The sequence below is a fragment of the Alnus glutinosa genome, chromosome 11 (genome assembly GCF_958979055.1).
Source record: "Alnus glutinosa chromosome 11, dhAlnGlut1.1, whole genome shotgun sequence".
Lineage (NCBI taxonomy): Eukaryota > Viridiplantae > Streptophyta > Magnoliopsida > Fagales > Betulaceae > Alnus > Alnus glutinosa.
In genome coordinates, this window is record NC_084896.1 from 188,834 (window position 1) to 213,063 (window position 24,230).

Genomic DNA, 24,230 nt, shown 5'->3' on the forward strand with positions numbered 1-24,230 from the left:
AAAATTTTTTAAAAAAAATTGAAAAAACTAAAAAAAAAAGGGGGTGGCTTTGGCCACCATGGGGGTGGCCGGCCACCCCCATTTTTGCCAGGGAGGTGGCCGGCCTGTCTGGGGTGGCCGAACCACCTGGCCACCCCCTGGGACAGAAAAAAAAAAAAAAAAAAAAAAAAAAAAAAAAAAAAAATTGGGTTTAGGGTTTTGCCCTTGGGGGTGGCCGAACCACCCCCAAGGGCAAAACCCTAAACCCAATTTTTTTTTTTTTTTTTTTGGTCCAGGGGGCCGGCCACCCCCATGGTGGCCAAGGGGGTGGCTCAGCCACCCCTTTTTTTTTTTTTTAGTTTTTTCAATTTTTTAATTAATTTTTAAAGATTTTTTTATTTTTTTATATAGTGCCACGTGTCAACTTCTGAGGTTGACATGTGGCGGACCGTTAATTTTTGGACGGAGAAGTTAACCGGGGTACTAATTTGGTCATTTTCCAAAATTGATGTATCATCTATGATGCGAATTGAAACTTAGGGACTAAAAAATAAAGTTGTCAAAACTCAGGGACCTTAAAGGTATTTAACCCTATTTTTTAAAATAAACATAAAAACAAAAGAGGTGTGGCTCAGCAAACCGAGGGTGGCTAGGCCACCCCTAAGGCCTCATGGGGTGGTTTCGGCCACCCCCATTTTGGTATTTAGGGGTAGTTTGGCCATCCCTATACCAGCTACGGGGTATCTTGAGCCACTCATCTTTTTTGCAACATGTTTTTTTTTTTTTTTTTTTTTTTTTTAAAAAAAAAAAATGTTTTTAATATTTTTAATTTTCTAGTTTTTAAATTTTTATTTTTAATGAGGCATAGAAACACGCTTATGTTTTTTAAGGGCATTGACATGGACTTCCGTCACTTTATAAACGGAGGTACCATCTCTGTTTTTAGTCATACGTGAAGTGTCATCTATGATGCAAATTGAAACCTAGATAGAAAAAATAAATTTGGTAAATCATAAGGAGTCAAAGGTATTTAAACCTTATAATAAAGCTAAATAAATAGGAATAAATATACTTTGGCGCGTGAAGTAACATGCATTTTTTATTAAGCATCATGAGTTGACATGCTTGATATTTAAATACATTAAACTATTATTTTGTTGCAATTAATCTCCTCATTAGTGTTGACAGTATGTTTGGATGAAAAAAATCTATATTTGACCAAAATCTTCTAAAACCACACTTCTTTTAACACTTGAAAAAATCAAACTCACCCTTTATAATTATTAATCAATAAAAAAAAACGCTAAAAACTAATATTAAAAAAATGGTTTTGGTATTTTTTATTTTTTTAAAAAAAGAGAAAAAAAAAGAAAAGAAAAGAAATGAAGAAGATGGTTTTTGTTGTCGCATGGACCTGTAGGAACAGAAATTTTTCCCATATCCTATTAGTATAGAAATATGTTGCGGCGAACAATGTCGCTTCCACAGTTGAAACTCCGTCTTAACAGGACCAGTCGTTGCTTTTTTCCAGACTCACCCCCCCGCGCCTGTATTTCCTTGGATGAGTTTCTTTGTATAGAAGCAAGAACAAGAAAACCAAAGGAACAGAAACCATAAGTCTCCTGTCACCCAATGCTAACGCAAGAGAAGAAGAAGAAAGTAGTAGTAGTAATAAGGAGAGCAAGAGATGCGAGGGCAGGGCGGTAAACACATAAGGTATAGACATCGTGAGCATGATGCAGGGGCTCCATAACCAGCAGCAGCAACTAGCGGCGCTCCTCTCCGTCGCGCTCCCCAAGGACGATTCCACTTCCTCTGCCGCCACCACCACCACCACCACCACCGCCTCGGATGGCGGAGGAGAATCGGCTCGGCTCGCCGCCATCAACTCGCTCCACCGCGCGATCCTCTACACGCCCAACTCGCTCCTCGTCGCCCACTCCGCCACTTTCCTCGCCCAGGGATTCTCTCAGCTCCTCTCTGACAAGTGAAGCCCCCCCCCCCCCCTCTCTCTCTCTCTCTCTCTCTCTCCCACTCTCTTGAATTTGAGCTTGAATTTACAGTATATAACTAAATCATAGGGCTCAGTTTTGGTGTGATTTTACGTGTGAAGTACTTCTAGTAGAGGCTAGTCATGCGGATCCGCTTCAATTTTTTAGTTTTCTGTTTGGTTGCTTAGAAAACGTAGGAAAAGAGCTGCAACAAAACAATGCCCACTCTACTTGCCTAATACAACTGTGCTCCTTGTCATTTAATTTCAGAGATTCTCATTGTCGGGAAGCATTACGTTAAATTTCGCGTTTGTATTTTATTTTCCTTTATTTTTGCCCTCAATTTTCTAAGTGATGCAACAAGGCATCTGTGTTGAGAAAAGGAACTTGGAATTCTGAAGTAATTTGACAGTTAATTATTTTACATGAATTCTGTGGCGTTGTGTAACCTTTTTCTTTTTTTTGGCCAAATTGTGACTCAGATCATATTCAGTGCGACAGTCAGCAGCAATAGCATACGGAGCTCTTTGCGCCGTGGTGTGTTCAATTCCTATTACTTCTAATGGAAGACAGAATCATGTTATACTTGGAAGCATGGTTGAACGGTTCATTGGTTGGGCGTTGCCATTGCTTAGCAATATTAGCGCCGGTGATGGGACCACAGAATTGGCGCTGGAAGGCCTACGGGAGTTTCTTAATGTTGGAGATGTTAGTGGAATTGAGAGATATGCTTTGCCGATTCTCAAAGCATGCCAAGTACTTCTTGAGGATGAGAGAACCTCCTTGAGTTTATTACACCGGCTTCTGGGTGTATTAACTTTGATTTCTGTGAAGTTCAGTAGATGCTTTCAACCTCATTTTCTAGACATTGTCGATCTGCTTCTTGGGTGGGCATTGGTACCGGACCTCTCGGAATCAGATAGACGGGTTATTATGGATAGTTTCTTGGAATTTCAGAAACACTGGGTGGGTAATTTACAGTTCGCTTTGGGGCTTTTGTCAAAGTTCTTGGGGGACATGGATGTAATGCTTCAGGATGGGGGTTCTGGAACTCCGCAACAATTTCGAAGGTTGCTTGCGTTGCTTTCTTGTTTCTCAACAGTTTTGCAATCCACTGCGTCTGGATTGCTGGAAATGAATCTACTTCAACAAATAAGTGAACCACTAAGCAGAATGCTTCCAGGGTTATTGGGATGTTTATCTATGTTTGGAAGCAAATTTGGATGGTCAGAGTGGATTGGGGATTCATGGAAGTGCTTGACTCTCTTGGCAGAAATATTATGTGAACTATTTTCCACCTTTTATCCTCTTGCATTCGATATCTTATTTCAAAGCCTGGAAATGAATCATGCTAACCAACCTGTGGGAGCAGGGAAGATTACCTCCTTTCAAATTCACGGGGTTCTAAAAACTAATCTTCAGTTATTATCTCTGCAAAAGTTTGGCCTCCTTCCATCATCTGTGCAAAAGATACTGCAATTTGATGGTCAGGTATCTCAGCTGCGGTTGCATCCAAATCATCTGGTTACTGGAAGTTCTGCTGCCACTTATATTTTCTTGCTTCAACATGGGAATAATGAAGTTGTTCAACAAGCAGTGACCTCATTGATTGAAGAGCTGGAGTTTTTAAAGGGCATGCTGGGAAAAACATTGGGTCATGGAGATGGGTTCACTAGTAGTTTAGATGCTAAATCCTATTCAAAGCATGAGTTGTTTGCATTGATTAAATTTGATTTGAAAGTTCTGTTGACTTGTGTTTCCTTAGGTGGGCGTAGCAGTTTGATTGGCCAACCAGACATTGCCTCCTTGTATCTTAAGAGGTCAGAGCAGTTGGTGTCTTTTATCATTGAGAAACTGAATCCTTTTGACTTACCTGTTCAGGCATTTGTGGAGTTACAAGTCAATGTTATCAAGACGTTGGAAAGGCTAACTACAGTTGAATTTTTAAGCAAGTGCTCCTTAAGGAGTAACGGGAAACCTTCCTTGGACGTTGCCGCTGAAAAAGTCCCTGATGATGAAAATTTCAGGGATGGGCTTTCAGCTGTTATCATTGACCATCCGGGGAAGTACAGTTTGCTCATTGTCAAAGCTCTTCATGTTTCTTCTCCTCTCGCAGTTAAAGAAGTAGCCCTAGATTGGGTCCAAAGATTATGCGAGAGTATTATTGCTATTTCTGAGAACTCAAACCCAAGCACTTATTTCTATGAAGCGTTTGGATATGTTGGTATTGTTGGGAATATTGTTTTCTCTGTTTTAGACACTGCATCTGACAGGGAACCAAAAGTGAGGTTACATGTTGCAGTAGTTTTAGAGCTGCTTCTGCAAGCAAGACTTGTGGATCCCATGTACTTTTATCCTATTGCTGAAGTGGTTCTAGAAAAACTTGGTGATCCAGATATTGATGTAAAATACACATTTGTGAGGCTTCTTGCCCATGTCCTTCCTACTACAATGTATGCATGTGGTCTATATGACTACAGAGTATCTACCACATCTAATGCTGGTATTCTTAGGCTAGTCAATAGTTCTAACTTGCACTGGAAGCAAGTGTTTGCCCTGAAGCAGCTGCGTCAGCAACTTCACTCACAACAACTTGTTTCCATTTTGAGTTACATTTCTCAAAGATGGAAGGTGCCTCTTTCTTCTTGGATCCAACGGCTCATTCATAGCTGTCGGAGGTCAAAGGACCTTCTTTTTGGTCACACTGAGGAAGCAGGAAACTTTGTTGCTGCTGATATATGGTTAGACATAAAAGTGGATGAAGATATTCTTGAAAGAAGTTGCTCCGTCAATAATCTGGCTGGTGCCTGGTGGGCTGTACATGAAGCGGCTAGGTTTTGTATTGCTATGCGCCTTCGGACTAACCTTGGTGGGCCCACCCAGACTTTTGCAGCATTAGAGCGAATGCTTTTAGACATTGCACACCTGCTACAGCTTGATAGTGAGCAAACTGATGGGAACTTAAGTATGATAGGGTCTTCTGGAGCTCACTTGTTGCCAATGAGGTTGTTATTGGATTTTGTTGAGGCCTTAAAGAAAAATGTATATAATGCATATGAGGGGTCTGCTGTTTTACCATCAGCTACTCGCCAGAGTTCCTTGTTCTTTCGCGCGAACAAAAAAGTCTGTGAGGAGTGGTTTTCTCGTATATGTGAACCGATGATGAATGCTGGATTGGCACTTCAATGCCATGATGCTATAATTCAATATTGTTCTCTGCGTTTACAGGAACTCAAGAATCTTGTGGCTTCAGCTTTGAAGGAGAAATCTAGGGCCCAGTTGGCTGAGAACCTCCATAATATCAGGGCCAGATTTTCCGGAGACATCTTGCGGGTTTTACGGCATATGGCACTGGCTTTGTGTAAGAGTCATGAACCGGATGCTTTAATTGGCCTACAAAAATGGATTTCAATGTCATTTTCTTCCTTGTTTACGGAGGAAAACCAGTCTCTCAGTCATAGTGGGGAAATGGGACCTTTTCTGTGGATCACCGGACTTGTATATCAGGCCGAAGGCCAGTATGAAAAGGCTGCTGCTCACTTTATTCACTTGCTTCAGACCGAGGAGTCACTGAGTACAATGGGTTCTGATGGTGTACAGTTTGCTATTGCCCGTATCATTGAGTGCTATACTGCTGTATCTGATTGGAGGTCTCTAGAATCCTGGCTACTAGAGTTGCAAACTCTTCGTGCTAAGCATGCTGGGAAAGTTTATTCCGGTGCTCTAACTACAGCGGGCAACGAAATCAATGCATTTCATGCCTTGGCACGTTTTGATGAGGGTGATTTTCAGGCAGCATGGGCATGCCTTGATTTGACACCCAAAAGTAGCAGTGAACTCACACTTGATCCCAAACTGGCCTTGCAAAGAAGTGAGCAGATGCTTTTACAGGCAATGCTTTTCCAAAATGAGGGAAAGGTAGACAAGGTTCCGCGTGAATTACAGAAGGCCAAGTCAATGCTAGAGGAAACATTATCTGTTTTGCCTCTCGATGGGTTAGCAGAGGCAGCAGCGCATGCTACCCAATTGCACTGTATCTTTTCATTTGAAGAAGGTTACAAGCTCAGAGGCAGCCAAGACAAATCCAAACAACTTCAGTCAATATTGAGTTCATACCTTCAAACGTTGCGGTATCCAATCAATAGAGTTAATCAAGATTGTAACCCATGGTTAAAAGTTCTCCGTGTTTATCAAACCATTTTCCCATCTTCTTTGGTTTCTCTTAAAATCTGTTTGAATTTGTTAAGTTTGGCACGTAAACAAGGAAACCTAACGTTGGCTAACCGTCTAAACAGCTATCTCAGAGATCATGTATCCAGTTGCCCTGAGGAGAGGCAACGTGATTTTCTTAGCTTGAATTTGCAGTATGAGGGCGTCCAGCTAATGCATGCTGAAAAGAAGTTTGAAGATGCTCTTACTAATCTTTGGTCATTTGTGCGGCCTTGCATGGTTTCTTCAGAATCTATAGTTTCTAATGCTGACGATAATATTCTGAAGGCCAAGGCTTGCTTGAAGCTCTCAGATTGGCTAAGGCAGGATTATTCAGATTTGAGTCTGGATATCATTGTTCTCAAGATGCGAGCAGATTTCAACAAGGATGATAGCTCTATTCTTGGCCAAGGTGGACCCTCGTTTAGCAGTGAGAATCTAAGCTCTAGATCTAGTGTGGGTTCCATTATTGAAGAAATTGTGGGCACAGCTACGAAATTGTCCACTCATCTTTGCCCCACTATGGGCAAGTCATGGATTTCGTACGCCTCTTGGTGTTTTAATCAAGCCAGAGACTCTCTCTTCAACCCACATGAATCAGTTCTTCACTCATGCTCATTTTCTCCTTTTCTTGTTACAGAAATTCTACCTGAGAGATTCAAGTTAAATGAAGTTGAGATTGTAAGAGTGAAATCTTTGATTTTGCAGCTTTTTCAAAACAAGGGTGATCCAAGAGGTTTCATAGATGAATGGAGAGGACAAAACTTTCCACTTGAAACTTCAGAACTTAATTTGAGCAATGACAACCCTGCAAGGGCTTTGGTGAAGCAAGTAGTAAATACTATTGAAGCTGCAGCTGGGGCACCTGGTGCAGAAAACTCTAGTGGTGAATGCCTTTCTTCTACAATAGCTTCTCAGTTGAAGATGTTCTTCCTACGTGCAAATGTTGGCCTGGACGGAGCTGACATATTGTCTGTAGTAGATGATTTACTTGATGTTTGGTGGTCTTTGAGGAGGAGAAGAGTGTCCCTCTTTGGGCATGCGAGTCATGGTTTTGTACAGTATCTATCATATTCATCTGCCAAGGTTTGCCATGGTCAGTTGACTGGCTTTGATTGCAAGTCTTTAAAACAAAAAACTGCCAGCTATACCTTGAAGGCTACGTTGTATGTGCTACATATTCTTCTCAATTATGGAGTGGAGTTAAAAGATACTCTTGAACCTGCTCTTTTGGCAGTTCCTTTGTTGCCATGGCAGGTGAGAATGCTACTTCTGAGGTGTATTTTCCCCTTTTTCAGTTTTTTTTTTTTTTTTGGCAAAGATTATTCTGTGACATTCTGATCATAATCTTATTCTGTAGGAAGTAACACCCCAACTGTTTGCTCGGTTAAGTTCTCATCCTGAGCAAGTGGTTCGGAAGCAGTTGGAGGGCTTATTGATGTTGCTGGCCAAGCAATCTCCTTGGTCCGTAGTGTACCCAACACTAGTTGATTTAAATGCTTATGAGGAGAAGCCTTCAGAGGAACTTCAGCACATACTGGGTTGTTTGGTAATGGAATTTGCTTTTCTTTCTTTGCTTGAAACTTATGTGCATTTTGCGCTTTATAATATGTCTGATATAAATTTTAATCCATCATTTTGAAATTGGCCTTAAAAGTATTAGAATGTCCTCCTATTAATGATTCTAGACTAAATCCAAACCTCTTTCATTCATGTGGCTGACATTAGTTGTGTGCCTTTTTTATACTTTGGAAGTTATAACATGGGATGTTTGCTGCTACTCAGAGTCTGTAATTCCAGCCTGTCCATATACTTGTGTTATAACTTTAAAATCACTTTTATAATTGAGAATGTCTTAGTTGTTTGTGTTGGCTTTGGAGCTCACTATCTCATTTTAGAGTTTTGGCGGGGATAAAATCATGACTTCTCAAGTGTTTGCTGCTTCACTCTGTTCATTTTAGAGCTCACCAAATAATATTATTTTTCAGCATTTGTTTATGTTCTGAATTCTAAGACATTGTTATACTTTCCACTTTGTTTCATATTGGAAGACAGTCATTCTTCATGTATGTTCTCCTTGTTTTATAGTTCTTGGATTCCTATTAAGAAAGATGACGATCATTAGATGAACAATGTAACTAAATATAATGTTGAAAGTGGTACGATGTAGATGAGGTTCCCATGTTTCTCAGATGCTTGTAAGTTCTTTTTTTTGATAAGTAAGATAAATATCATTAAAAAGCGCAAAGCGTAATCAAGTACACAAGAAGTATATAAGAAAGGCATCTAAGAAGAAGAAGAAAACAAAGCAAGAAAATCATTAAAACTAATCACTAAAGGTGCGAGGAACGCAATCGTCCAAGAGAACAAAGAATGAAAGAAAAAGGAAATGAGTTCCTCAATGGTTCTTTCTTTGTCCTCGAAGTGTCTATCATTGCGTTCCCTCCACAAGTACCACAAAAGGCAACAATGAACCATTTTCCACATGACTGCACTTCGAGAGCGACCACCCGTCCACCAGCAAGCGAATAAATCTACCACCCGAAGAGGCATAACCCAAGACAGACTGAAGCGACTAAAGATTGCATTCCATAGAGTGCGTACAACCTCGCAATGGAGAAGAAGGTGATCCACAGACTCCCCATTCATTTTGCACATGCAACATCTATCAATCACAATGACACGTTTCTTTCTGAGATTGTCCAAGGTGAGGATCTTCCCTTGCGCTGCAGTCCAAGCGAAGAAAGCCACTTTCAAAGGAGCCTTGGTCTACCAAATACTTTTCCAGGGAAAATGAATAGCCTCTATACAAGCAAGAGCCTTATAGAAAGATCTAACATCAAATTTCCCTTTGTGAGAAGGAGACCACCAGAGCTGGTCTTCCCCTCCACAATCGACTCTGGAAGAGTACAACAAAGAGAAAAATGAAGCCAAAACAGCCACCTCCCAGTCGTGGGCTGCTCGAAAGAAGCTAACATTCCGCTGATAGGACCCGTTCACCACAACCAAGTGGTCTGCAATAAGTGCATCCTTGTCAAGAGTTATGTCATACAAAACTGGGAAAGCTTCCTTGAGGGGCATCTCACCACACCACACATCGTCTCAAAAATAGATCCTAGACCTTTTTCCCAAAATAAGTCTAGTATGGCTACTAAGCAAACTCCACCCCTTCTTAATGTTCTTCCAAAGCCCCACTCCGTGAGATCCAGAGGGGGTCTACAGAACACCAACCAGCCCAAGTAGAACCGTACTTTGCATCCACAACAGATTTCCACCAAGCCTCTCTCTCATGGGCATAACGCCACAGCCACTTCCCTAAAAGAGCCTTATTGAAAATCCTCAAATTCCGGATGCCCAAACCACCATCTGAGATAGGAGAACAAACCTAGAAATCTCGATGTAGCTTCTCTATTCGACTAGCAACACTAGAGGGAATAGGGAAAAGAAAAAGAAAGTACGTAGGAAGATTGGAGAGAGTGCTTTTTATAATGGTAACTCTGCCACCCTTCGACAAATACAACCGCTTCCAGCTAGCTAGCCGCCTCTCAATCTTACCAACTACCTCATCCCAGCTGGACTTAGCCTTAAAAGGGGCCCCCAACGGAAGACCAAGGTACTTTAGAGGAAGAGATGAGACTCCACAACCCAAGATGCCAGCCAAATCGTCCAAATTATCCACATAACCCACAGGAACCAAAACTGACTTAGCTTCAAAAGACAATAATAACATACGAAGGTAATGAAGATGATCAGGATTAGCCCCACAAAAAACTAAAGTGTCGTCTGCGAACAACAGATGAGAAATGTTAATCACTCCATTGCTGCTAGAGCCCACAGAGAAGCCTGAGAGGAAGCCCCTTTGAACAGTAACAGAGAACAACTTACTAAGGGCCTCCATCACGATGACAAATAGGAGAGGCGACAGATGGTCACCTTGTCTAAGACCGTGAGAGCTGCTGAAAAAACCAGAAGGGGTGCCATTCACCAAAACAGAGAAACGAACCGAATGAAATATATTTTCAAGGTTTGGCATACCAAATGAAATATAATTTTCTGTTTAGTATCTGTCAGTGCCTCACTCAACCTTACCAAAATATATTGTAGCTAAGCATCTCCCTTTAATTTGATCTTGCATTATGTTCTTTACCGAAGAACTTTTGTACATATGGTACTTGTTTATCCTGACCTATTTTCATCTGATTCATTGCATCCTGGTTAAACTGGATCATGAAATGATTAAAGCATAATCTTGTTACATGCAGAGAGAGCTCTATCCAAGGTTGATTCAAGATGTTCAGCTGATGATGAATGAGCTTGGGAACATGACTGTTCTTTGGGAGGAATTATGGCTCAGCACACTTCAGGATCTTCACACAGGTACCTTTGGTGCTCTTATATGAGGCTTTTGTTTGTTCATGATGCCATTTAATTCGAACACATCCTCCATTATCTCTTTGTGCAATGTCTCTACACGGTTAATTTTATTGTGTATATACTGATATACACCATGTAACTTGAATATGAACATAAGGTTCTATGTCCAAAATGCAAAACCTGGCCCAAAATGAACTACACCAGCCAAATGTATTGGTGTATGTTGTTTTCAACATGACCTTATTTTTTTAATTAGGGTTGTCGTTTTGGGATATTTTATCTGGAAAAATATTGTAAAAGTCCTTGAGGTTTAACCTTTTATCAAATCACTCCCTAGGGTTTAAAATTGATCAAATTACTTCTTAAAGTATTGTCAAATCCTAAAATAGCTCAACGTGTGTAGAAGTGCCATCTCAGCTTTACACATGGCAAAAAAAAAAAAAAAAACTCAAAAAATAGAAAATAAAAAATGGGGAAAAAAAGGAAGGGGAGGGAGGTGGGTGAGTGGCAACCCCCTCTAAACTAGCATAGGGGTGGGTGGGTGGCCACCTACTGACCCACAGAAGGTGTGTGTTTGGTTGGTGAGAGTGTACATGCGGATGGAGTTATTTGCAATATCCGCACCTGCATCCACAAAATATGGATATTACTTTTAGATATCCGCATCTACATCTGCATCCGCGTAGTTATTGCGGTTATCATCCGCTATCCGCAAATAGATAATGGACCTATTTTAAATGCTTTTAAAAATAATTTTGACTGGTTTTTAGTTTTTTGGGTTTGTTTTGAAAATATAATGCAATACCGAAAACATGTAGAACTGAGAAAAAAATGGGATGATAGATACTGTAAAAGTCCATGGGCCTTACTCACTCTCAAAAGACGCCTTGAAAGAGGAGGGGTGTCCATGGCTTATAAAGTCTACAAGACAAGGATCTCTTAACAATGTGGGACACTTTAACACGCCCCCTCACGTGTGTCATCTTTGGCCAAACACGTGTTCAACAACGGGAGGGAAATGCTCATCATTGTCAAAGGAACCTGCTCTGATACCATGTAAAAGTCCATGGGCCTTACTCACTCTCAAAAGACGCCTTGAAAGAGGAGGGGTGTCCATAGCTTATAAAGTCTACAAGACAAGGATCTCTTAACAATGTGGGACACTTTAACAGATACGACCTCAAATATTCACAATAATCAATGCTCACAAAAAACACCCATATGTTTTTTCTCCATAATTCAATGAACATAAAAATCAAGCTAGCAAACATAAAAAATAAAATAAAAAAACATAAATTACAAATCCAACATAAAAAAATAAAAAAAATTACAAATTCATAATATAAAAAACATAAATTGTCTAAATATAACACATTCATAAGTAAATGTTGATGGCGTTGTGTTGAATATATTAACTATAATATATATAAAAAATATATATTATATATAAAGGGTATGCGGATGCGGTTATTAACCGCATTCACATACCCTAAAATCGCTATCCGCATATGTGGACAGTAATTTTTACTAACCGCATCCTCATGTGCGAATAACGGATTGATGCAGATAACGAATGCAGGCGGTTAATATCCGCCCGCATATACACCCCTAGTGGTTGGGGCGACCCATCCAAACAGAGGAGGGTGGGGCCATGGGGTTGCCCCACCCATGCATGCTGCTAGTGGGCATGGTTGGGTGGGTTGACCCACCCCACGTTCTCAGTGGCCACCTACCCACCCCTCTGCTAGTTGGAGGGGGGGGTAGGGGGTGACAGTCTGCCCACCCACCTCCCTCCCCCTCCTTTTTGTTTCTTAAAGTTCTCTATTTCCTAGTTTTATTTTTGATGTGTCAAGTTAAGGTGACATTTCTGGAGATGTGGAGCTATTTTATTGGGTTTGACGTAGTCTTACACCTACATGTCATGATTTCCGTTAAAAACCCTAATGGTAGGTGACATAGGGAGTGATTTGATATGGGAGTATAACTTAAGGAGTGATTTGATAAATTTTAAACCCTAGGGAGTGATTAATAAAAGGTTAAACCCTAGAGACCTTGCGGTATTTTCCCCTATTTTATCTCATCAATTTACTTAGGGTCATTGTTCTGGGATATTTTAACTCATCAATTGTTAAATAGCATATTCTTCAACATTAGGTTATTTTTTAGTTAGGAAATGTTCATTTTTTATATATATCTCATCAATTTACTTAGGGTGGGGTTGTTCTGGTATATTTCAAGTCATCAATTGTTACATAGCATCTTCTTATGATCAGTAGTTGCTGCAAAATTATGATTTCTTAATGCAAACGTTACTGGAACACATGATTGTGGGTTTTCCATCATCAATTTACTTAGGGTTGTTCTGTCTGACTAAATTTTCTTCAGATGTAATGAGGCGCATTAATTTGTTGAAAGAAGAAGCCGTCCGGATTGCGGAGAATGTCACTCTTAGCCAGAGTGAGAAGAACAAGATAAATGCTGCAAAATACTCAGCCATGATGGCTCCCATTGTTGTGGCCTTAGAACGGCGTCTAGCAACAACTTCTCGGAAACCTGAAACACCTCATGAAGTATGGTTCCATGAGGAGTATAGAGAACAATTGAAATCAGCTATCTTAACTTTTAAGACTCCTCCAGCAGCTGCTGCGGCACTTGGAGATGTGTGGCGACCATTTGATAATATTGCGGCATCCTTAGCATCTTATCAGAGGAAGTCGACAGTTTCTTTAAAGGAAGTTGCACCTCAACTGGCCCTTTTATCATCTTCTGATGTGCCAATGCCTGGTCTTGAGAAGCATGTAACAGTATCTGAATCTGACACAGGTCTCACAACCAATCTCCAAGGAATTGTCACAATTGCTTCTTTCTCGGAGCAAGTGGCCATCTTATCAACCAAGACTAAACCTAAAAAACTTGTTATCCTGGGCTCAGATGGTCAGAAGTACACATATCTTTTGAAAGGGAGAGAAGATCTGCGCCTTGATGCAAGAATCATGCAGCTCTTGCAAGCTACTAAGGGGTTTCTGCATTCATCTCCTGCAACTCGTAGTCATTCTCTTGGCATTCGATATTATTCTGTGACTCCAATCAGTGGTCGAGCTGGTCTGATCCAGTGGGTGGACAATGTCATAAGTATATACAGCGTGTTTAAGTCTTGGCAAAACCGTGTCCAGCTGGCACAGCTCTCAGCTTTGGGTGCTGGAAACACAAAAGATTCGGTTCCTCCACCTGTTCCCCGACCAAGTGATATGTTCTATGGTAAAATTATACCAGCACTCAAAGAGAAAGGCATTAGGAGAGTAATTTCACGAAGAGACTGGCCTCATGAAGTCAAGCGTAAAGTTCTTCTGGATCTCATGAAGGACGTTCCTAGACATCTTCTTCACCAAGAACTATGGTGTGCTAGTGAAGGATTCAAAGCCTTCAGCTCAAAATTGAAAAGGTACCTTTCAAGGACCTCAGGAAAACACTTTGCTTTTACTAAAAAGCTTTAGTTCATTAAATCTACATACTTGACCTAACTGAACTAAAAACTTTTAGCCCAATCACCCGGGGTTCATAAATCGAATAACTTTTTGCCATGAAGTTTTATTTAATTCAATAACCTCGACTTATCAAAAAAAAAAAAAAAATTTAATTCAATAACCTCTAAAAAACCATGGTCATCGTATCATTCTTCTTTGCCTTGAGTCATATGTTCTCTTAGCTCTTCCTCTTTTGCCTTTGGCATTGTGAAAATGAATCAATCACTCCTCCGTACCAGTGCATATACTTGTCCTCATTGCATGTTGCCCAATCATCTATCTTAACATTCTTAATTTGGCTGCACTTTTTCTTGAATTTGTTTCTTCATTTCCTACACTGATTACCACAAAACATGCACATTCTTCTGTATTAATCCTTACAAGGCATATCTTCATGTTTAACATTGGCTGTTCAGCTTCCACAATCCCCTTGGGCCTGGGGCTGGCCGTGTGAAAGATTATGATGTTTTTAGTGTTCCTAGGATTAAAATTTTTTGTAGTTTACTGTTTCATACTCTGACGACGAATAAGTCTTATATGTTTGTCAAGAACTGGAAATATGTTGGAAAGACCATGCTCATGATTACTTGGAATCAAACTTCTTTCAAATCAATTATAATCATAACTTGTGGATACTTGAAAAGGAGACCTCTTCAAAGCAATGATAAGCCTAAAGTTTGCGCAGTAGAGCCCAAACATGAGACTTGAATAATATGTTTAAGTAGATAAACACAATGTCAGATATTGGAAAATGAATCTAGCATTATGTTTAAGTAGATAAAGAAGAAATCTGAGTATATTCATGCATGTGGCATATGTAAAATGATACATTTATGCATTGTTACAAGAATGTAAGTTATTTGTAATTATCAATGATCTTTCATAAAATAAAATCCTACAATTTACTACTTGGACTTCATCCCCTGATCCTGAAAGCCCATTATTGTTCAAATGTACAATCCTGATTCTCATGATATATCATCAAAGTAATTTATAATGGTTTGTCTTAGCTGTACAGCATTGCAATAGGAGATACGAGAATCCATTTGATGAAAATCTTGGCTTGAAAATAAGACCTAAGTGATATCAGGAGAGGTGAAGAATGTGAGGGAGGGAAAAAGAAAAAATAAAACCTGGGAGTGCTCTTGGGAGTCACACAGTTGGTTCTTGTCATGCAGGACTTTTGTGATCCCTTTAGAAAATAATTAGAGATAAAAGAAGAAAAGCTTATGGCAGATCTGTTGTTGTATGAAATAGTTAACCTCTATGATGCGATCAAAGCGTGGTGAGACTAAGGCATTAAGTTTTTAAAACGTAAAAGGTAAACTTTATCTTGGGTGTTGAATCTAGCAAACCTTAGAGTCCTTAACAGAACTTAAAAGCCGAAGAAGACATTACTGATAATGAATAGTCAAGAGTCCAATAAAATGATATTATAACATTTATTTACTAGAAAATATTATCCTCAAAACCCAGCTAACTACCAAGCATACACTTAAGGGTGGCAACTACTGACTACCTGTATTTTGGGTAGTCAACTGTCATTACAATTTAAACCGTGCCTACTGTGTCTCTCTTTCTCTCAATAAATAAGACAAATAATTCAAAAGTGAACTTGATTTTGATGTTCTTAATGTCTTGGACCTTGCCCTAGAGACATACCATGCGCCGCTGGCTACTGAGCTAGTGTTTTCTTCTGTCAAGTACCTGGTTTCAATAGGCACTAATTGGTGGAAGAGAACCAGTATGACAAAATCTGAGAGTTGGGCTAAAGAAACTTTGGGCTGTTAATGACTTATACTGTGATTTTCTTTTTTTAGTTTCTCCTTTTATTGTACAAGAATCTTATTGTTACATTGTTGAGCAATTGGAAAACATTTCTTTTTTACTAAATTATGTACACGATAAATTGTGAAACACTTCAACTATCAGTTGGTTTTGACTTGTAGGTATTCAGGAAGTGTTGCAGCCATGAGCATGGTGGGCCACATTCTGGGTTTGGGTGACAGGCATTTGGATAATATTCTTATAGATTTCTCTAAAGGAGATATTGTACATATTGATTATAATGTTTGTTTCGATAAAGGCCAAAGACTAAAAGTTCCAGAGATTGTTCCCTTCCGTCTTACCCAGACAATTGAAGCAGCTTTAGGGCTGACTGGAATAGAAGGCACCTTTAGATCAAACTGTGAAGCGGTTGTCAGTGTTTTGAGAAAGAATAAGGACATACTCTTGATGTTACTAGAAGTGTTTGTTTGGAATCCACTGGTAGAATGGACACGTGGAGATTTTCATGATGATGCAGCAATTGGTGGTGAAGAAAGAAAGGGCATGGAGTTGGCTGTTAGCTTGAGTTTATTTGCATCACGAGTGCAGGAAATTCGTGTTCCCTTGCAGGTACTTGTTCATTTTAAAACTGGAGCTTGTGTTTTCCTCTGTTTGAAGAAAATGCAGAATATGTTGATCTTGAATACCGTGTAAACATAGTAATTCACTTTATTCCTTCTTTCTTCAATCCTGGTGGCTGGAGCCCAACTGTCACTTGCATTGTCATATCTTTGTGATGGATTGTACTGAATTACTCATATTTCTTGCATTGTCTTTTTTGTTTATCTGGCACAGTAGCCAGGCTGGTGTTTATCACTTTGCATGCAACAACATATTTAGTGTTCTAACCATTATATTTTTATCTGGAACTTAAAAATTTATTTTAATCGTGATCAGGAACATCATGATCTTTTATTGGCTACTCTACCAGCCATTGAATCTTCTCTTGAGGTATGAGGGAGTACTGCCTACAATTTTTTTGTCTACTTACAAGCTTTGAACCTTTTTTATTATCTTTTTATTTTGAACTTTATTTTGACTTTAAGAATATGTGTACCAGAGATTTGCTGATGTTATAAATCAATATGAGCTTGCCTCTGCTCTTTTTTATCGAGCTGATCAAGAAAGGTCTAACCTTGTTCTGCATGAGACATCAGCGAAGTCAATTGTTTCTGAAGCAACTTGTAATTCAGAGAAAACTCGTGCATCATTCGAAATTCAGGCTCGAGAATTTGCTCAAGCAAAGGCTGTTGTTACCGAGAAAGCTCAAGAGGCAACAACTTGGATGGATCAGCATGGAAGGATCCTTGATTCTTTACGAAGCAATTTGATTCCGGAAATAAATGCTTGCATAAATCTGAGTGGTATGGAAGATGCTTTTTCTCTTACATCTGCTGTTATTGTGGCAGGGGTTCCATTAACTATTGTTCCGGAGCCCACACAAGTACAATGCCATGATATAGATAGGGAAGTTTCTCAGCTCATATCTGAGTTAGATGATGGAATGTCTTCTGCCATAACTGCACTCCAAGCATACTCTTTGGCTTTGCAAAGAATCCTACCCCTAAATTACCTTTCAACCAGTGCAGTGCATGGCTGGGCACAAGTTCTACAACTTTCTGTAAATGCACTTTCCACTGAGATCCTCTCACTTGTCCGAAGACAGGCTTCAGACCTTATGGTGAATGTACGTGGGGATAATCTTGATTCTGTCAAACACAAGCATGGTGATCTATGTCTTAAAGTTGAAAAGTATGCAGTACAGATAGAGAAAGTTGAAGAAGAGTGTGCTGGGCTAGTCAACTCTATTGGGTCAGAGACTGAATTAAAAGCCAAGGATCGTGTTCTCTCTGCTTTTATGAGATATATGCAGTCTGCTGGTCTTGTAAGGAAAGAAGATGCTATTTCTTCCATCCAATCAGGGCAATCTAAATATGCGGGGACAAGGGATGCAAGATTGCAAGGGGAGCTGGAAGAGAAGAAGGATAAGGTGTTCTCTGTTTTGAATATAGCTGTTAGTTTTCTGTATAATGATGTTAAGAGTAGGATACACGACATGTTTAGTGATTCCACTAAAGGAGGAAGTGCAAACAATAGATTGCAGTATGATTTTGGAACTATTTTCTGTGGGTTCGAATCGCAAGTTGAGAAATGTGTTCTCTTGGCAGGGTTTCTTTGCGAACTACAACAATTGATTGGTAGAGAGATACCTAGCATTGATACAGATAAAGATCATTCAAAATATCCTTCTGAACGGAATTGGGCTTCCATTTTTAAAACCAGTTTACTTTCTTGTAAGAGTTTACTCGGGCAAATGACCGAAGTTGTGCTACCAGATGTTATAAGATCTTCTGTTTCATTCAATTCAGAAGTTATGGATGCATTCGGAATAATCTCCCACATTAGAGGTTCTATTGACATGGCACTGGAGCAGCTTCTTGAGGTTGAAATGGAGAGGGCGTCTTTGGTTGAACTGGAACAGAACTACTTCATTAAGGTTGGCATCATTACCGAGCAGCAGTTGGCTCTTGAAGAAGCAGCTGTGAAAGGCAGGGATCATCTCTCTTGGGAGGAGGCAGAGGAGCTTGCCTCCCAGGAAGAAGCTTGTAGGGCACAGCTGGACCAACTCCATCAAACTTGGAACCAGAGGGATGTCCGTACTTCTTCACTCATAAAAAGAGAAGCTGACATAAAAAATGCCTTGGTTTCTTCAGAACGCCATTTCCAGTCTCTAATTTCTGCTGACGAGGAGAGGGAGCAGCATAATGTTAGAAGCAAGATGCTATTATCCACACTAGTTAAGCCCTTTTCTGAATTGGAATCTATGGATAAATCATTGTCTTTATTTGGTGTTTCTATTACTTCTCACTCAAATTACATTTCTGATTTAGTGGATTTGATGAGATCTGGAAACCCAATATCTGAATATATCTGGAAGTTTGGGGGCTTGTTGGATACCCATTCACTTTTTATTTGGAAAATAGTCATTGTGGATTCTTTTCTTGATTCATGCATACATGACGTAGCTTCATCTGTAGATCAAAATTTAGGATTCGACCAGCTCCTCAATATTGTAAAGAAAAAGCTAGAGGTCCAACTTCAAGAGCATATTGGTCAGTACCTGAAGGAAAGAGTTTCCCCTGCTTTTATGGTTTTGTTAGATAGAGAAAATGAGCATCTGAAGCAACTAACAGAGGCAATAAAGGATGTTGCTCTTGATCAAGTGAAAAAAGACATCGGGGCTGTGAAAAAGGTTCAAGTTATACTCGAGGAATACTGCAATGCTCATGAAACAGCTAGAGCAGCAAGGTCAGCAGCTTCCCTTATGAGAAGGCAGATGAATGAGCTCAGAGAGTCTCTTCGGAAGACTAGCCTAGAGATTGTTCAGATGGAATGGATGCATGATACCTTGACACCTACCCATAGTACCAGGGACACATTCCAGAAATTCCTTGCTAGCGATGATAACTCATATCCAATTATTTTAAGCCTACGCAGAGCTAAATTGCTGGAGAATATACAATCTGCTGTGTCAAAGATAGCTAGATCAATGGAGTGCCTGCAGGCTTGTGACCGAACTTGTATTACAGCAGAAGGGCAGCTCGAGAGAGCAATGGGGTGGGCTTGTGGTGGCCCAAATGCTAGTGCAACTGGAAATGCTTCGACCAAGAGTTCAGGAATTCCTCCTGAATTCCATGACCATTTGATGAGGCGACGGAAATTGCTGTGGGAAACTAAAGAAAAGGCATCAGATATTATGAAAATTTGCATGTCAATATTAGATTTTGAAGCATCTAGAGATGGTATTTTCCGGTTTCCAGGAGAGATTCATCCTTATAGGACTGGTGGTGATGGCAGGACTTGGCAGCAAGCTTATGTGAATGCGCTAACAAGATTGGATGTTACCTATCATTCTTTTACACGTTAGTTTGCAATATTCCTCAGCAGTAAACTTATATTCTCTTCATTTGCACTTCCATATGAGTGGTGAATGTATTTTTCTTGTTCCTCATCTTAGGTACTGAACAAGAATGGAAACTTGCACAGAGCGCCATGGAAGCTGCTTCCAATGGCTTATATTCTGCAACTAATGAACTCTGCATTGCCTCTCTCAAAGCAAAGTCAGCTTCAGGTTACATGCCTTTGATTGACATTCATCACTACTTCCTTACAAATAAACCTGCTTATGCTCCTTTCATGATTAGGCATAGACAAGTTCATTGTTTTTGTTTGCTTTATAAAATATCACTCTGACACAGAAACTCATGCATGTCGCTTCTATATTTGTTGGTAGATTATGGGTAACATTCTATTTTTTCATTTACAGCTGATTTACAAAGCACTGTTCTTGCTATGAGGGATTGTGCATATGAAGCTAGTATTGCATTATCTGCATTCTGTCGTGTTTCAAGGAGCCATACTGCTTTGACTTCTGAATGTGGTTCCATGCTTGAAGAGGTGTGGCCTTTATGATAACTGTTGCTAATTAAATTTCTTGTTAATGATACTCTGTATTTTTACCATATCTGTATATAGCATGATGTGGTAAATGATTTCAACTTCTACATAGCTTTTTTTTAAATTGCATGATCGAGGATATGGTACTTTTGATATATTAGCGTGTGACTGGATGCATTAGCATATTAGATTGAGCGTCACAGCCATGACATAGCTGTCGTGGTGGCAGCTTGGGTGCACACTGCACCCTTGCTGGGCACCTAGCCAAGGCATGGGGGATAGATCACAATTGGAAGTTTTGTTTTGCATGGATGCTATTTGTTATACCACTCTAATTATCGTTAGGAATTAAAAGGTGATTGATAAATTTGTCTTAGTAGTCCATAATGCTGAACAGCTAAAGGCACTCGGCCATTCCTCATACTGTCCCTTTTATCTGTTCTTTTCTGTTTCTTTCCTTTTCTTTTGCTAAATTTGATTTATCTGGGCCACTTATGAATTGTATTCAAGGGAGGATTCTTGACATTTTTCTTTTCTTGGTTTTTATATGTCGCTATTGTTTTTGTATTCTTGTAGGTCCTGGCGATAACAGAAGACCTACATGATGTTTACAATCTGGGAAAGGAAGCTGCTGCAGTGCACTTCTCTCTTATGGAAGATCTTTCAAAGGTCTACTTTGTTTTCCAATTTGCTGTTATTATCTACTATTTTTTTAAAAGTTTTTCATTTGTTTGTACTGACACTGATTGCTTGCTTATGTAAGCAAACAGGTGCTTACATGTGGGGACTCACTTTCCAGATATCACCATATTGAATCATTTTTATTTATTTATTAAGTTTTGCTTATCTAGGTCTGCTCTGAAGTCACAACAACATATTCAGATTTTCTTATTTCTTGTGCAGGCAAATGCAATCCTTCTTCCACTTGAAGCAATGTTGTCTAAAGACGTAGCTGCGATGACTGATGCTATGGCTAGGGAAAGGGAGACCAGTACAGAGATATCTCCCATTCATGGGCAAGCCATATACCAGTCTTATTGTTTAAGAATTAGAGAGGCTTGTCAGACCTTTAAGCCCATGGTACCATCACTTACGTTGTCGGTGAAGGGACTCTATTCCATGTTAACCAGGCTTGCACGAACTGCTAGTCTACATGCCGGCAATCTTCATAAAGTATTTATAAAGTTTTGAAATTAATCGTGTTGGTTATATATTAATGTTACTATATTTTGAAAATACTTACAAAAAAAAAAAACTTATAAAAAAGTATATTTTTTAAAATAGTAAGATTACTGAAAGTGGATACATTCTTTCTGTCCCTCTCTCTGCCAGGCGCTTGAAGGACTAGGAGAAAGCCAGGAAGTAAAATCGCAGGGAATTGATGCGTCAAGGGAAGATCTTGCTGGTGATGCTACTGAATTTACTGACAAGGAGGGAGGAAACTTCTCCATATCTGACAGCGGAAGCACCGAAAAATTTCTTGGTGTTACTGGACTTTCTTTGCAAGATAAAGGATGGATATCTCCACCAGATAGCATCTGCAGTAGCATCTCTGAATATGGCTTTAGCCCAGCTGAAGAAAATGTTCCAGATTGCTTAAATGACCTGTCAGAAGAGATTGGACAGCTTTCGCATGGGTCCACAGGTTATCAAAACTCTGCTCCATTTTCTCAAACTAATTTCCAAGAACTCTCACGTTTTGTGCATTCAGAATCCAAGTATGTGGACGTTAATGTCATTGATACAGGTTCTGTCAAGTCGACAATGAATGAGCCAATTGAATTTCTGGAAGTTGTGACAGCACCAAGCAATGAATCTGTAACTGCCCCTGCTGACAGTTTGCACTCTGCGAATAAGAACTCAGATGAGAAGTTTGGGGGTAATGATGAGATATTTTCATTGAACAAAGCTAAGATTGAAGATGAAGATCGTGACGCTCCTCTGCCTAATACACATGGTGAGGGTCGAGTAAGCAGGGGTAAGTATCAAGCATACATATCATTTGTTTTCATGCATTATTATTGTTATTATTTTTATTGGGTGGGGGGCGCTATCTTTCCTGAATCAAATCTATTTAGTTTGGAAAACTAAACAAGGTCTGGTATTTTGATGAGAATTCAGTCACTTAGGGAATTAAATTAGTTCTTAAAACTTTTTCAGTACAAATTTCATTATTTTTGCCCTTTTCTCCCCTTAATTGCTTACGGAAGTTGGGTGTTAATTCCCTTGAGAACAAATGAGGGAAAAGAAGACCTGGTTGTCACTTTCTGTTTTTTTTGTCACTGCTAGGTAAAAATACTTATGCAATGTCAGTTTTGAGGCGAATTGAGATGAAACTAGACGGCCAAGACATTGGTGACAACAGGTTTCTGCTTTCTTTGGAACTCTTTAGTAGGTTTTGAGTTGAATTATTATTAACAGCGAACCTTTGTTGGACTTCCAGAAATATTAGTGTTGCAGAGCAAGTGGATTATCTACTTAAGCAAGCCACGAGCATAGATAATCTTTGCAACATGTACGAAGGTTGGACACCATGGATTTGAAGTCAAGTCTGTGCGCTTTAGATTCAAGCTACAGTCTCAAATTACTTTTTGCAAGATACTGTTTCAGGCATGTCAGGGGTACTTCATTCACTTGTTATTCTAAAAGACATACTTGGGTCTGTAACATTTGCCTGTCTACAAGGAAGCCATTGCACCTATTGCCTTAGCAAGCCCCATAATTGGCTTCACAATCTCTGCTTGCCTTTGACCTATTGCCGGAGCAAGCCCCATGTTTGGCTTCATAATGGCATAACCCCCTGATTTTTCTCAGAGAATGAGCCATGAGCATCTCAGGTAGGTCAGTGATATTTAATTCACCTGTTATGCTAAAAGACATACTTGGTTCTACGAGAAACCATATAAATTCACAACCCCCTGATTTTTCCTTGCAGAACGAGGAGCATCTTCAGTGAGATAATTTGGCATAAATTACAAAGATGGCTCTATCCAATGTTTGGCCCATGCTTCCCCTCAAGGGGTCAGCAGTTCTTCAGACAGAAGATATACTGCGAGCCCCTCCAAGACAGATATTATGTTAGCATGAAGTACCTTACCAGATTGGCTCATATCACGTGTAACACAGACTCGAGTGTTAAATCAGCCACTGCTTTGCAAGGGATTGCTCCGCCAGCTTGCATTAAAAGCCTTTATGTTGATCCGATAAGTTTGCATGCTTGCTGCCCACAGTGAACACCATTGAGGTGTTTGAAACCTATTTTGTTGATAGCCGAAGGAGAGAATACTGTGATGTGCTTTCAAGACGATTACTAGTTCTACAATGGTAATTGCATCCGCACAAGTTTTTGGTAAATATCCATTATTTGCGAAGGCAGATCGATGTCGGTCTTGTAATTATTCAATAATAGGCCAAGTAATTCCAAAGAGAAAGCCTTCTCAGACGCTGTTTTTTCTTTTACTTCACATTGTCTGAAATTAAAGGCTGAAATCGAGGTGTGTCCCTCAAAGTTATACATTACTTCAAGGAAGCATGTGGTCGTCATCTGGTCAATCTTATAATTTTGAACTTTGGCAGCTTTACTGTGTTTCTTGGATGGTGGCTTCACCGTGGTCTTTTAGCCTATTTGAAGGGGAATGAGGAAAATTATGCGGAACATCTTTAGGAAGAGTTCAGGAGTCAATTGTCAGGGGTGTTTTTTGTTTGAAAAAATGTCATGACGTGATATAAAGGGAAAATTTGTTTTTGTGTTTGGATTATTTGTGTTAGGAAATATGTCCTATGTTTTCAAGACCTATGAGATGCAAAAAAAATAAGAAGATAGAAAAGTTCAATCAATCACACAAGACATGAAGATTTAAGTGGTTCT

At 39.6% G+C, this 24,230-nt stretch overlaps 1 protein-coding gene across 3 annotated transcripts; it reads left to right on the forward strand.

Annotated features, from left to right (window-relative positions):
• The first annotated feature begins 1,555 nt into the window (after nt 1-1,555).
• On the forward strand, nt 1,556-24,113 carry LOC133881720 (uncharacterized). Of its 3 annotated transcripts, XM_062320732.1 has the most exons (17): nt 1,556-1,966; nt 2,453-7,436; nt 7,540-7,728; nt 10,442-10,556; nt 12,939-13,995; nt 16,027-16,474; nt 16,802-16,855; nt 16,965-19,827; nt 19,923-20,036; nt 20,232-20,362; nt 20,939-21,031; nt 21,266-21,535; nt 21,695-22,007; nt 22,110-22,340; nt 22,652-22,727; nt 22,806-23,199; nt 23,298-24,113. In XM_062320732.1, the coding sequence occupies exons 1-16, from the start codon at nt 1,713-1,715 to the stop codon at nt 22,903-22,905; spliced, it is 11,292 nt and encodes a 3,763-aa protein (XP_062176716.1). In that variant the 5' UTR covers nt 1,556-1,712; the 3' UTR covers nt 22,906-23,199; nt 23,298-24,113. The 3 variants fall into 3 exon arrangements, with proteins under 3 accessions (XP_062176716.1, XP_062176715.1, XP_062176714.1); XM_062320731.1 differs by having other exon boundaries at nt 21,695-22,340; nt 22,806-23,203; XM_062320730.1 differs by having other exon boundaries at nt 21,695-22,340.
• Nucleotides 24,114-24,230: the final 117 nt, after the last annotated feature.

Coding starts and splice junctions, on each gene's coding strand:
- LOC133881720 (XM_062320731.1), top strand. CDS start 1,713: ATGATGCAGGGGCTCCATAACCAGCAGCAGCAACTAGCGGCGCTCCTC. Junction 20,363..20,938: donor GTGGTTCCATGCTTGAAGAG/GTGTGGCCTTTA, acceptor GTATTCTTGTAG/GTCCTGGCGATAACAGAAGA. Junction 21,536..21,694: donor ATGCCGGCAATCTTCATAAA/GTATTTATAAAG, acceptor TCTCTCTGCCAG/GCGCTTGAAGGACTAGGAGA.